The 13,786-nt window shown below is 40.6% G+C and overlaps 1 protein-coding gene across 1 annotated transcript in view; it reads right to left on the reverse strand.

Annotated features, from left to right (window-relative positions):
• Positions 1-227: 227 nt before the first annotated feature.
• The window catches only part of Dlat (dihydrolipoamide S-acetyltransferase), a 28,156-nt gene continuing 14,597 nt past the window's right edge, over positions 228-13,786 (reverse strand). Inside the window, exons 8-14 of the mRNA XM_021658638.2 lie at positions 11,816-11,883; positions 11,139-11,231; positions 10,718-10,825; positions 6,639-6,754; positions 3,425-3,587; positions 2,949-3,085; positions 228-2,171 (exon numbers count right to left, since the gene is read on the reverse strand). Of these exons, the coding sequence (XP_021514313.1) occupies positions 2,042-2,171; positions 2,949-3,085; positions 3,425-3,587; positions 6,639-6,754; positions 10,718-10,825; positions 11,139-11,231; positions 11,816-11,883 (815 nt within the window). The 3' untranslated portion in view covers positions 228-2,041. The remainder of the gene's footprint in view (positions 2,172-2,948; positions 3,086-3,424; positions 3,588-6,638; positions 6,755-10,717; positions 10,826-11,138; positions 11,232-11,815; positions 11,884-13,786) is intronic.

Consider the following 13,786-nt stretch of genomic DNA (forward strand, 5'->3'; position numbering starts at 1 on the left):
ACATTATCTAACACAGCTAGATCACACTTTCCTTCTTGGCAGTAAGGGTCACGCCTCATCACAGGGTTTTTCTAACCCCTTTAGCTTCTGTGTTAGATTATAGCCTGATGACATCACTCATCCTGCCAGTTATACAACTGAATTTTCACTTGTAATGGGAGCTTCAGAGTATGCAGCTGACACTGGATATTAATTAATGTGAAACAAACAAGTAAATAAAAAATCAGTTCAGACACACTGAAAACATATTTAATTTTTAAACAATGGTTTTTGACCCAAAACACTGTTTCTAACTTCTTTCAGTTACTATGCTGAGCCCAGATTTAGATTACAGGTGAGAGTAAGTCTTAACTGAGAACATTTTGTCAAATGACAACCTTTTATTTTTCTTTCAAGGGAACAATAGAGCATTAGCAAAGAATGAGTCATTTTTCAGTTTCAACATTTGATCGGATTTGGCTTGTGCTAATGATGGACCCTTGTGACAAGCATGGTCTTTCTGTACAGTTTTCAGTGCAACCTAGAATAACTCAGTGCTGAGGAGGCAGGCCACTCCACTGGACTGTCTTTACAGTAACACAGCAGCAATCGGATGTTTGTGGACTGTTTGGAGTGTCACTTGTGCACCATGTAATAATGAACATTTAGAAACAGATTCAACACCAATGAAACACTTCATTACCCACATATTACACACAAAGGAAGGGTTATTTTAAAGTCACAAATAATCCCACATTTATTAAAACACATCACATCAGCAGGAAGTCTGGAATTGTGATAATGTTCCCAATGCATTTCTACTACCCTGAATATCAGCCCTGCTTCCCTCCAAAAGAAAGGTAAAGCATAGTAAAACGAAAAGAGCACGTAGGCTGCTAAGGGAAACACCTATTAAAGTTTTTCCCTCCAACAGGGTCTTAGAGCTGTTATTTTACACAAGACAGGACTGGGGTGAGAAAGCAAACACTTGTCAGTACACACTTTGTTATTGTGGGCATCATTTCTGTTTGTTGTATTGAGATAGACTCTTGCTATGTTGTCCAACTATCCTCCTCCTTTACTGCTCTGAGTAGCGGAGACTACGTGCCAGATGCCCATTTAGACACTGTGAAGTGTCCACTAACATCCTTTCTTCATTTCTTTTCAGGCAAGATCTGGTGATAAATGGACTTTGGCACATATACAACTCTAAAACCATATATTACATATGTACACTTATCCCATATACATTCCATAGTCATTCAGAGTTCTCCAATTGAGTAATAACATGTGAAAATTGGGTTCATTTACAATCAACATCCAGTTCATCTCAAAATGAAAATTCTATTTCTACAACTTGTTCATTTCAATAAGCATGTCCTTTTATTTGGAGGAAACTTCAGAATTCTCAAATTATACATTGAAATTATTTATAAATAAATACATAAATTCTCATTTATACCAAGAAGCTAGCTTATATCTATCTCAAGGAAGGAAAAGCTTTTTTTTATTTAGAGATTCATATAAAAATAACTGTTGGTTGAAAAGGTCTGAGAAAATGCTGACTCTTAAAGTTTCACTTATTTTCCTTGAAGTTCTCATGAATGATAAACGAAGATCATGTAATAGGAAACTTTAACTAGGGTTTGATTGCAAAATAAAGCTTCAGTTCAAACTCTTTTTGTAAGAAATAATTTTCATGACTTTGTCCCCTCACACTAAGCCGAATCAAGCCCTCAACTGCAAGGCCTCACCCGGGGTACTTTTATGAGCCTGTCTGCAGGGGACCATAATCCCACTCATCCCGCACCCCAGCAAGGACTTGGCAGCAGATTTAGCCACATGTCCTGTCATCAGAAGTATACAGCTTTAAACTGAAGTTAATTATAAAGGGGTACATTACTTGGGTGTAACTGGTATTTTAAAAAGATTCACTAATGGCTATTACAAATAAATTATCTGGACCAACTCAATAATAAAATAACTAGTGAAACTTTAAAAGAACCATCTGTTTAATAACATATAAATATAATGTCAGCAGAGAGTGTAGATCTTGGGTAAATTATAACAACATGGTCATAGGCTTTTCAAGGTACTTTTTGAATTCAGCAAGCCACTGGGCTCCAACTGCTCCATCCACAACTCGGTGATCACAGCTGAGTGTAACAGACATCATGCTAGCCACATCAAAGCTAGAAAGAAAGAACAGCAGTGAGTATTCTGAGAGAAACCAACGACTCTGAGACAGCAGCCACCATGTGCTGACTCCTCCCATAATCCTACCTAGGTAGGTTATCTCCCACTCACTCATTCAGAGGACTGAATTTAGGCCTTTTGCATGCTATGCAAATGCTTTGCTACTGAGCTATTCCTGGGCCTCTTTAAAAACAAAAACAAAAACAGGTTTTTAAATTTCTGAGACAGTTAACCAGGTTGGTCTTAAACTTGCCATGCAGTTGAGACAGGCTTTGAACTTCTAACCCTAGAGTAGCTGTGATTATCGATCTGCACATGAAACTTGTTCCATCCACTCTTTATCTTGAGCTCAACCTGGCAGCTTGGGGCAAAACTAAATACATCCGTGGGAACATGGATTACCAAACTATACAACATAGGCCAAATTTTGCTTTCTGTCTATTTTGATGAAGATCTACTTTTCTTGAAGTCATTAGCATATATTTTGTCTGCTCTCACAGTAAAATGGCAAGGACTCAATAACAGACCACACAGCCCAGAAAGCTAAAGTATTTACTATCAGACTCTTTAAAACATGCCAACCTGCCATCTAGAAATTTCAAGATCACATCTCAAATATGACTGACTGAAATCAGTAAATAAGTCAATAAAAATGGCTTACCTTTGCATTTCATGTTGTATTTACTGTATTTAATTAAAGCCATATCTATACAAAAACTAGTAATAATATAATGCAATTGAGTTCCCAACACCCGCTCCACTTTCCCACTCACCCTTTTTCATTATCTGCTGGGAGCAGTTTATCCTCTGAAGCACCAATTGCCAAAATACATGCCTGAGGTGGGTTGATAATTGCAGAGAAATTCTTAATTCCAAACATCCCCAAATTGGAGATTGTAAATGTTCCACCCTAAAGGAAAAAGTATAAAAACAGATTATACTGTCCACATAATACAGAAAAAAAATTACAAACATGCTCTAAAAGGGCAGTGAGATAATCTTTTATTTAAGAAAGCCTTGAATAGGACACAGATGATACGAACCAAAGACAATTGTTTTCCCAATGCAACCAGTTTTTCCATGCAATTATGAAAACATGTCTTTCAGCTTTTCACACGTAACTCAATTGCTTTATAATTGCTTTATTTTCCAAGACTAAGTATATGTAGCAAAATCAGAACAAAAAATCCAAGAGAAGAATGTAGCTGACCTTCAAAGTAATACTTATAGCTCAGGGATGATGTCCTACCTGAAACTCATGAGGCTGAAGTTTACCCTCTCTGGCTTTGGATGCTAAAGAAACAACATCATTCGCAATGGTTTCCAGTCCTTTTATGTGTGCGTTAAACACAATAGGAGTGATAAGTCCTGCAGGGGTACTAACAGCAACGCTGACATCAACCACATGGTTTCTGTTGAAAAAAAAAAAAAAAAAAAAGAATCAAACTCATCAACATCAAAGACTAAGAGCTGCAGGGGCTGGCGATGGCTCAGGGTGGAGAGCACTGGCTGCTCTCCCGGAGGACCTGGGTTCAATTCCCAGCACCCTCATCGCAGCTTGCATGCCTATAACTCCAGTTCCAGGGGATCTGACATACATGCAAGCAAAGCACCAATCGACATAAAAATAAATAAATCTTAAAAAAAAGAAAAGAAAAGAAAGAGGGGCTGGACAGATGGCTCAGAGGTTAAGAGTATTTGTTATTCTTCCAAAGATTCTGAGTTCAATTCCCAGCAACTACATGGTGACTCATAACCATCTATAATGAGATCTGGTGTCCTCTTCTGGCATGCAGGCAGAACACTGTAAAATAATAGACAAATAAATCTTTAAAAAAAAAAAAAAAGGCTGGAGTGATGGGGGTCTCCTTCAGTTCTTTCCTCTGCTCTGCCAAAAAAAAAAGGAAAAGAAAAAAAGACCAAAAACAGCCACCACCACCACCACCACCACCACCACCACCACCCCCCCCCAAAAAAAAGAAAAGGAAAAGAAAACCAAAACCAGACCCCCAAAAAGTACCAGGTTAAATATGGATCTTGGATATTTACTTGAAATACTGTAGGTGCTTAGGATGTAGCTTAGTGGTAGAGCATCTGCCTATGCACAAAGGTGAAACCTCATAACACGAACCACACTCCCCAGGCACACACAAGGTTTTAGAAGCAGCTGTGCTACCATGCAGAGATGTCTATTGCACACATTAACATCTCGCCGTGCCTTTTCTTTCACTTGTACTTTTAAAAAAGGTTGGTTTCACACTTTAATTTCCCTTGACTAATAATACACAGAGTGGCTCGCAAATACATCACAACTAGCATGAAAAAAACTGACCTTTCTGAGTTGTAAGAGCAAGTACATTGGCTTTAGTAGTCTGCAACAAAGCTTGAGCACATGGAGAAGGAGAGAGAGAGGAGGGATACACTGTGGGGATGGGGATGGGGATGGGGATGGTAAGATGGCTCGTGGGTAAAGCACCTGTAGCCAAGCTGCCAACTTCAGTCCTGGGAACTCATATGGTAGAAGGAGAAAACATACTCCCAGAGGTAGTACTCAAGTTGGTCATGGCACACATGTATGTCAAAGAGGGGGGGAAGTAGGTAGGAAGGTAGGTAGATAGAGGAATAGAAAGAACAGAAGGGGGAGGAAGAGAAACAAAACATAAAAAACAGAGACAGGATGGGGGAGAAACCAGAGTGCCCAGGACACAGATGTGGCCATGAACGACTCCGGAGAAACTTAAGGTAGGATTCCCAATCTTTTCTAGAGTAGACCAGCGATGGACTAAAACCCTGAGAGGAGCATCTCAGACTTTATTTGTTGAACTCTGTGTCTCTCTGTAGGTCAAGGTGGTCTAAATTTCATCTGTACAATTTGCAGAGTTTTCAGTACACTTGAGCATTTCCCTAAGCTCTGTGACTTGTCCAGTTAAAGGGGTCCTGGGAACTTGTTTATAGTCAGTTGCCAGATCTGAGAGCAGCATCTCCAGAGGGGGCAGTCATGTGGGACTGGGGCCAGATCTCTGAGATCGGACATTATCTCCAGGTACACATTCAATCAGAATGAAGCACCTAGCTGCTGCCCACAACAAACCAACTGGCTGATCTCTGATGGCACGTATATGTGGTAACACGTGTGGAGACAGAAAAAAAAGGAGGGGGTAGAAAATGTTTTTGTTCTTTTTTTTGTTTTTTAATTTTATGTGCATTGCTGTTTTGCCTTCATGTATGTCTGTAGGTGTCAGATCTTGGAGTTACAGTCAGCTCTGAACTGCCATGTGGGTGCTGGGAATTGAACCCAGGTCCTCTGGAAAAGCAGTCAGTGCTCTTAACCGTTGGGCCATCTCTCCAGTCCCCCTTCTTTTTTATCTTTTGGTTTTTTGTTTGTTTGTTTGTTTGTTTTTAAGATTTATGTTATTTACTATATATACAATGTGTTTTGCATGTACATCTGAACACCAGAAGAGGGCATCAGATTTCATTACAAATGGTTGTGAGCCACCATGTGGTTGCTGGGAATTGAACTCATGACCTCTGGAAGAGCAGCTAGTGCTCTTAACCTCTGAGCCATCTCTCCAGCCTTCCACGTTTTTACTTTTGTTTTTCATTTAGTAATAATTGTAATAATACTGGGGCTGGAGAGATGGCTTGGTTAAAGGCATCCACTGCACCAGGTGGATGTGGTGTGGTGGCATATACCTGTAATCCCAGCACTCGGGGGGGGGGGCGCAGAGGCAGGTGGATCTCTGTGAGTTTGAGGCCAGACTGGTCTACAAAGTGAGTTCAGGACAGCCAAGGCTACGTAAAGAAACCCTGTCTCAAAAAACCATCCACTGCTGTTGCAGAGGACCTGAATTTGGTTCATAGCACCTATGTTAGGCAGTAACTCCAGTTCTAAAGGATTTGGTGCTTCGGGTCTCCTTGGGGATCTGTACTCATTCACAGACACCCATATAAAGAAACACATTCAGACACAAAATTAAAATAAAATTTAAAAATATAAAAGTTCCTACCTACATACTAGAAAAGGCCTGGGCTTGAGCTGGAATGCTGACCCTAACCAACTTACTAACCTGGGAAAAGCTACAGAACTCACTGAGCCTCCGTTTCTTCATCCCCCCCTCCAAAAAAATTATGGATGTGAACACAGTTAAGTGATAAAGTGGTTCCAAAGGCCTAATGAAATGTACCAAACCACTCATGTACCTGTACATTCACAAATACTTTTCAGTATGTTGGCAGAACTCACTGGTGGCCAGGAAACTGACTCCCCCCTGCTTTCTGACAGTTGTTATCAGTGTAACTGGCTTTACACCGGTTTCCTTTTACTGAATCCATAAAAGGAATAACAGCCTTTCCTGGCTGGTCAAACCTGCTTACCACGGGCGTCAATCCTCCCATCCCTAGCTGCAATTAGCAGACATAAGCAAACTGCAGGCTGCCATGCACATTCTCCAGTCACGTACTGTCTTATGACTGTGTCCATCCAAGATGAGTTTGCTTCAGGGACTTTCAGACAAGCCAGAGCTGAAGCTTTTATGATGAAGTCATTGACGGAGATTTTTCCTTTCCCTTCAAGCATCTGTTAAGACAATAACCAACTAGCTTTATTAAACGCTCCCTCAGAATCAGGTTCCTTTATTTGATTAATGGAGGCATTAAGAACTGCTTGGCACTGCAGCATCTGAACACTGTGAATTATGGTGCATTGCTATTTTCATTCAACTGAACCAAAATGGCTTTTTCTTTTCGTTTGTTTTTTTGAGACAAAAAAACAAAAAACAGCTGTGTAGCTCCAGCCGTCCTGGAACTCATTCTGTAGACCAGGCTAGCCTTGAACTCAGAGATCTGCCTGTCTCTGCTTCCCAAGAGCTGGGGTCTTTAAAGGCATTTGCCATCACCTATGGTGGAATTTTTTTTTTCCTTTTTAAAAGATCAAGTAAATGACAACAAACTAACAAATGTTTGGTTGAAAAAGAAAGTCGTCTCAAATTCCTCAAATGAGGAGTGAAACGGGGGACATACTATCTCTCCAACATAAAAAAAGAGGTATTATGAATATTCAACACCAACAAATTAGACAATCCAAATAAAATGTACAAGTTTCTAGAAAGAAACAACCTATAAAGAGTATAAACTGAGAATAAACATAATCATGAGATGAAACTGGTCCCAGAATCTGCTCACACAGGAGACTAGACCTAGACAGCTTGGTTTTTTCAAGACAGGGTTTCTTTGTCCTAGAACTAACTAGCTCTGTAGACCAGGCTGACCTTGAACTCATAGAGATTTACCAGCCTCTGTCCCCTAAAAGCTGAGATTAACAGTGTGTGTCACCACTGCCTAGCAACTGGCCAATTCTACCAAACATTTAAAGGCTAACAAAAAATCTTCACCTAGTCTTCTAAAAAATGGAAGAGCAACTTAACAATTCCCCAGTGTTAGTCTCATTCCAAAAATCAGACAAAAGCCCAGCAGTTAAAACCTAAACATTATCTTATGAATATAACAGAAAAACCCTTAACAAAATATTAGCAGACAAAACCTAGCAATATATAAGAAGACTCATATATTTGTTTCAGGAATGCAAGACTCAGTAACATCTAGAAAACAAAGTGTGTAGAACAGCATGGGACAATAGTCTCATCTATGCAGAAGGCTTAGGCAGGAGAATCATTTGAGTCCAGAAGTCTGGGCTTCATAGTGAGAAATTACTGTGGAACATCCTAACAGAACAGAAAGACCACATGACAGCTTCAACAGCCCAAAAAGACACGACAAAATTCAGTACCACTTTTCACAATAAAACACTTAGTGAACTTGAGGAAACTTCCTGATGATTAAAAGATACACAATCCCCCATAACTATCTCTCCTCATACTTCATAGTAGAAAAGTTATTTCCCCTAAGATCACAATAAGACAAGATGTCTCCAGGGGGATTTGTAGCTGGCCTGCACGCACATGTTTGCACAGATATACAAAATACACAATAAAGCTTAAAAAAATAAAAAGGAAAAACTGATACATGCTATAATATAGCTGAATCTTGAAACCACACGATAAAAGACAAACATTCGGTAAAGACCAGACTTCCTATGATTCTAGTCAGAGAATACCACATTTGCCTACTGGTAAATCTTTCAAGAGAAAAGTGTAAGAGGAGAGTGGGAGGATTGATGGGATTTGGCAAATGGCTATTAGGGGTGATGAAATGCTCCAGGTTTACCCTGGTAACCTGGGTGTGCTCTAAAGACACTGAATGGGACACTACTTCAAGTGTGTGAACTGGGCATGGCATTAGAATGGTTGAATATCTCAAAACGTCATTCAGATTAATACATCAAATACAATGCATACATCAGCTGTTTCAATACTTTGATTTTTAAAAATATTTTAGTTCAGTGGTGGCGCATGCCTTTAATCCCACGACTCAAGACAGAGGCAGATGGATCTCTTTAAGAATAAGGCCAGTGACCTACAGAGGAATTTCCAAGACACCCAAAGCTACACAGAGAAACCCTGTGTCAAAAAACAAAACAATGTTTTTTAGCTGTGTGTGAGTGCGCGCACATGTGTGCATACATGAATGTATGCATGTGTACCACATGCAAATAGGAGCCTGTGGAGGTACAGACGATTGGAAGTTGATGTGTTTGTGGTGAGAATTGAACATAAAATGGGTCCTCTGCAAGAGCAAGTGATCTTAAACCTGAGCCATCTCCAACCTGTTTCAATACTTTGACAATAACTGTGAGCCATCATCTTTAACCCCTGCAGCCACTCACAGCTCTGCTGGTGACTCATGCAGTCAGTTATGTGCCACACAAGTGTCCACTCTGTGCTGGGCCCGTGTGTACGAAGCAGGGAACAGTAAACAAACCTCCGTCTCGGGGAGCATCTTCTAAACGGCTAATAGTGAGACACACAGCATCTTATAAGGTATGGACGGGGACAGGGGGAAAAGGCTGTAAGTTTAGAATAAGGAAGACCAGTCAAGTCCTTGAGGAGGTGGAGAAAAAAGCCACAAGGACAGAGCAGGCTCTACACCAAGAGAACACAAGTACAGAGTGTAAAGTAGGGATACCGAGAAACAGCAAGACATCCAGTATGTCTTCCGTGCTGGGAAACAGAACTCCAAAAGGTCACAAAAACCCTATGAAGGTCCTGCAGGCCACTCTAAGGAGCCGATGGGCTTCTGTTGTACTACTTTTTAAAGAATTTTTATAATTATTCATCTTATGTGGTTGAATGTCTTCATCCTTTGCTCTCTGCCTTATTTACTTATTTTTAAAGACTTATTCTATAGGCATGTACATGTGCATCATATGTGAGCCTGTTGCTTACAGCGATGAGGCATCTGAACTTTGGAACTCAAGTTATGGGCAGCTAAAAGTCCTCATGTGGGGGCTGGGAACTGAACCTGGATTCTCTGCAAGAGCAACAAGTACTCTTAACCACTGAGCCATCTCTCCAGCTCCACTCTGCCTTACTTCTTCAGACAGTCTCTCACTGAACCCAAGCTGGACTAGCCAGTAAGCCAGCACCAGGGATCCTGTCTCTGCCCTCCCAGCTCAATTTCAGCGTCATACTTGGGCAACAAGCACTTCACAGATCTCAAGCTCCTAGTCTTATTTCTACTCCTAAAGCCCTTAACCCTTACAACTTTCAACCCATGAGTTTTCAACTTTCTGCCAATCCAAATACTTCATCTTTTTCCTGGTTCACCCACATTTGTCTTACAGCACTGTGAATTCCCCAACTACCACTGGTCCCCTTTAACTCTCTGTTGAACACACAGTGGGATTCAGCAGACAATTGAGAGGCAGCTTCATAAAGAACCTGGTCTACAAAGGAATACCATCACCTTTATCAAAACCATCTTCCCTCCTTGTCACAGTTAGTAGTGCCCCAATTTCCATTATAAATGTATGATGAAGACAGACTGCTTTTTGCTCTCTATTCTCAAAAGGGCTGAGCTAAGTGCGCATGTGTACCTGACTATAAACACGTGAATATCACTTCACAGCAAAGTGAGTTTTAAATGCTAAGTTCTTTTACTTCTTTTATTATTATTATTTTGGTTTTTTGAGACAGGGTTTCTCTGCGTAGTCTTGGATGTCCTAGACTATGTAGACCATGCTGGCCTCAAACTCACAGAGATCTGCCTGCCTCTGCCTCCCCGAGTGCTGGGATTACAGGCATGCACCACCATACCCACCGGGCTTAAATACTAAATCCTACTCAAGGGTTAACAGATAAACCAGAAAAGGTGGTACACTCCTGTAATCCGAACATCTTAAAAGCTGTAGCAGAGGACTGCGAAGGCAGTGCAGCCTGGGTTATATGGAGTTCCAAGTGTGTGCTACATAGTGAGTCTAGAAAGTTGCAACAAATCAAAAAAGTTAAATGAAGCTTTTGCAGGATATTCCCTGGTTAACAATTTCAAGAGACAGTAACTTTCTATCACTAACCAGTTTCTAACAACAAAACACATGGGCAACACTGTAAAGCTTCCATGCCAAAGACAGAATTTCCGGCTTTACCTTATTGAGCTCTTTCCGTACCAACAGCACCTCTCCCATATTTACATCAATAGATAGGTAATAATGAGGTATGGTCTGCTTCGACTGCATCAGCCTCTGCGCAATCACCTGAAACCAGAGAGTTCAACATTAGGCTGACACCAGACTTTACCTAACTCAATCTGCTTACCTCTTCTTCAGCTCGCTGGTAGCTTACTTCACACAACAGAGCAAGAAAAAAGATTGCCCCTTCTAGTAGATTAGCCAAAACAGAGACTTCTTCATCTCAATACTCAGCTGACCAAATCAAATTTCCTTAAATTAATAATCTAGCACTTTCAACTGGCAAGGTCCTTTTCAGTGTTTTGAACTGTGGAATAACTAAGCAACCAGAATGGAAATGCCCAACAGCTCTGGCCCCAGACTGCGGTGGCGTTCTTACTCGACGAATGTTGCTGATGGGGATATCTGTGAAGACACCCGAAGGAGCTGGAGCCACTGTTGGACCCGGGGGAGTCATGGCAGCTGCTGCAGCCTAAGGGGGGAAAAAAAAGCACTTAGTGACTGTGGCTCGATCTTAGCATGGGCTGAAGGACCGCCTGTGACATGCTACTGCTGTTGAGGACTATACGACAAACTGAAGCAGCAGAGTTCTAAGGGGCAGCTGGTTCCATCCCCACAGAGCAAAAGGGACTCTAATTAAGCTGCTTATTTAAGAGTATTGTTCTTTTCCTTTGTTTGGTTACTTAGAATTCTAAATCATGTTTTAAGAGTTATCATTTTTGAGGAAGTGTATATTCAATGACAAGTTTTTTATTGACGTTTTAAAGGTGGTCAAGGCATGGTGGTGCATACCTAAATTCCCAGCACTCAAGATGCTAACGCAGGAAGATTTTAAGTTCAAGGTTAGCCTGCTTCCTCAACATAACCAGAAAAGGTGGGGTGTGGGATAGAGGGAAAGCAAAGCAGAGAGAAATTAAAGAAATAATACAAAAAGAAAGGCCCTGGGCCAGAGAGGTAGCTAAGCTGCAGGCATGCTTGCCAAGCATGCGTAGAATCCAGGTATGGCTAAAACCAATTACAAAAATAAAATAATTTAAAAAGCCAAATATAACTCACAGGAGCAGCCTTAGAAGGCACGAAAGAGTCAATGTCCTTCTTGATGATTCTGCCTTCTGGTCCCGTCCCTAAAGAAACACATATATATCACATGTGACAGCCAGCACACCACTAGTTCTCCACGGTTACTGTCTGGTTGGTTGGTTGATTGGCTGGTTTTGGAGACAAGGTTTTTCTGCGTAATCCTGGTAGTATCAGAAAACACTCTGTAGACCAGGTTGGCCTTGAACTCAAGAGATCCTCCTGCCTCTGCCTCCCGAATGCTTGGACTAAAGGAGTGAAACACAAGCACCCGGCCAACAGTGGTTCTTTTTAACTACTATAAACAGTAACCATTTTTCTATTAAAGTTTTATTCAGTTAAACTGAACTCTTTATTGTTCTTTCATTTTCTTATTTTGTTTATTTCCTTACTCTTAAGTTGGGAAATACTGACATAAGCATAATACTGACCACAGTTTATAAATCTAAAAGGAAAGTTAGCTGTTGGCTGTGGTTACCTTTTTTTTTTTTATTTCAGTTTATTTACTTTACATGCCAAGAGTGACCCGTCTCTCCTCTCTTCCTGGTCTGCCCCCTTCCTCTCCTCCCCTTTCCCTCTCCCTTGGCTGTGGTTATCTTAAAAAAAAAAAAAATCAACAACAACAACAACAAAAAACAAAACAGAAACCCCAACTCACTGAACCTTGAAACAGAAACTTATTTGACATAAAGTATTTGAGTAAGACTGACAATTTTCTAAAGGAAAACGCTTATTCAGAATACCATGAATAATGTGTAACTAAAATGATCTACTCTTTTAGAATCATTCATTTTCCATAATTTATAGGTTTTTCACACACCAGAGCTAAATTAATACATGTCAAAAACCAAGGAGAAAATACTACAATGCATTTAAGAGACCTTTAAGTTCTCTCACAGGCTTACTTTATTCTATTTTCCCTCTCCCTTCCCATGCATAACTCAGGTTTAGGATTAGGGTTAGGGTTGCAGGTTTAGGCTTAGGCCCAATTACATCATCCTGACCTTGAAGCAAATTCAGAATGCACTTATTATAATACCTTTTCCACTGGCCCACTTCTAGAAAAAAAATTGTCAAATTGATTCATCTTCCCCCATGGCAGCCTTTTAAAGGATTCCCGCTGTGTGCAGCTCTTCCCAATTCCTTTCCTTCATTATAAAAACAGAGTTGGCTAGAACTGTTTATCCTCACCAGGAGCTCTAGAACACAGGCGGTAGGTACCTCTGTTAGATTCCTCACCTTTTAAACACACAGAAACTATAACCTCCCCTACAACCGGCCTTGAGCTTGATGCCACCTCCCTCAACCCCTCAGAGGAAACCAGTTTGCTGAGTTAGCCAAGGCTTTTAATTGCTTTGCCAGCTCCCCAAGAAAGCATAACAGGTGATCATAAACCAATATGGTACGAAGGGAAGACCTAGATTGGCAGTAAAATTGCAGGGTTCTGTTGAATTAGGAAGCTGACTACAGTCAACTGCAAGATGGAGAGTACAGCTCCAGCCCTTGTTCACAGCTGTATGTATTGTGGAAAAAAAAAAAAGGACAGTGAGCAAAGGTGCTGTGCACCAAAATACACAAGACCACCTAGACTGAACACCAGAAGCCTCAGTAGTTTCTTCCTCAGTAGTTAACATTTTAGCTAAGTTTGCTAAACACCCTGCTTCTCTATCTGACTTTTGGTTCTTCTACAATGGAGTTTTGTTTGTTTCTTTCTTTTTCTTGATCCCTCCTCCACAACCCCAATAATGAATAAATAAATTTAAATCCCTGAAATCCGTAACAAACACATTCTTCTCTTTGCAGGTACTGTTGTATGATAAACACAGATGTCTGATCTTTGTTCCAGACTCTTGGCATAGACCTTCCAAAATCTTTGGGATTTCAAGTGGTAAGTATTTGCTCTTTTTCAGTCATGCCTCCTTCCGTTACACCAGCTTATGCTAATGAGGT

The sequence above is a fragment of the Meriones unguiculatus genome, chromosome 1, assembly GCF_030254825.1.
Source record: "Meriones unguiculatus strain TT.TT164.6M chromosome 1, Bangor_MerUng_6.1, whole genome shotgun sequence".
In the NCBI taxonomy this organism is placed as follows: Eukaryota; Metazoa; Chordata; class Mammalia; order Rodentia; family Muridae; genus Meriones; species Meriones unguiculatus.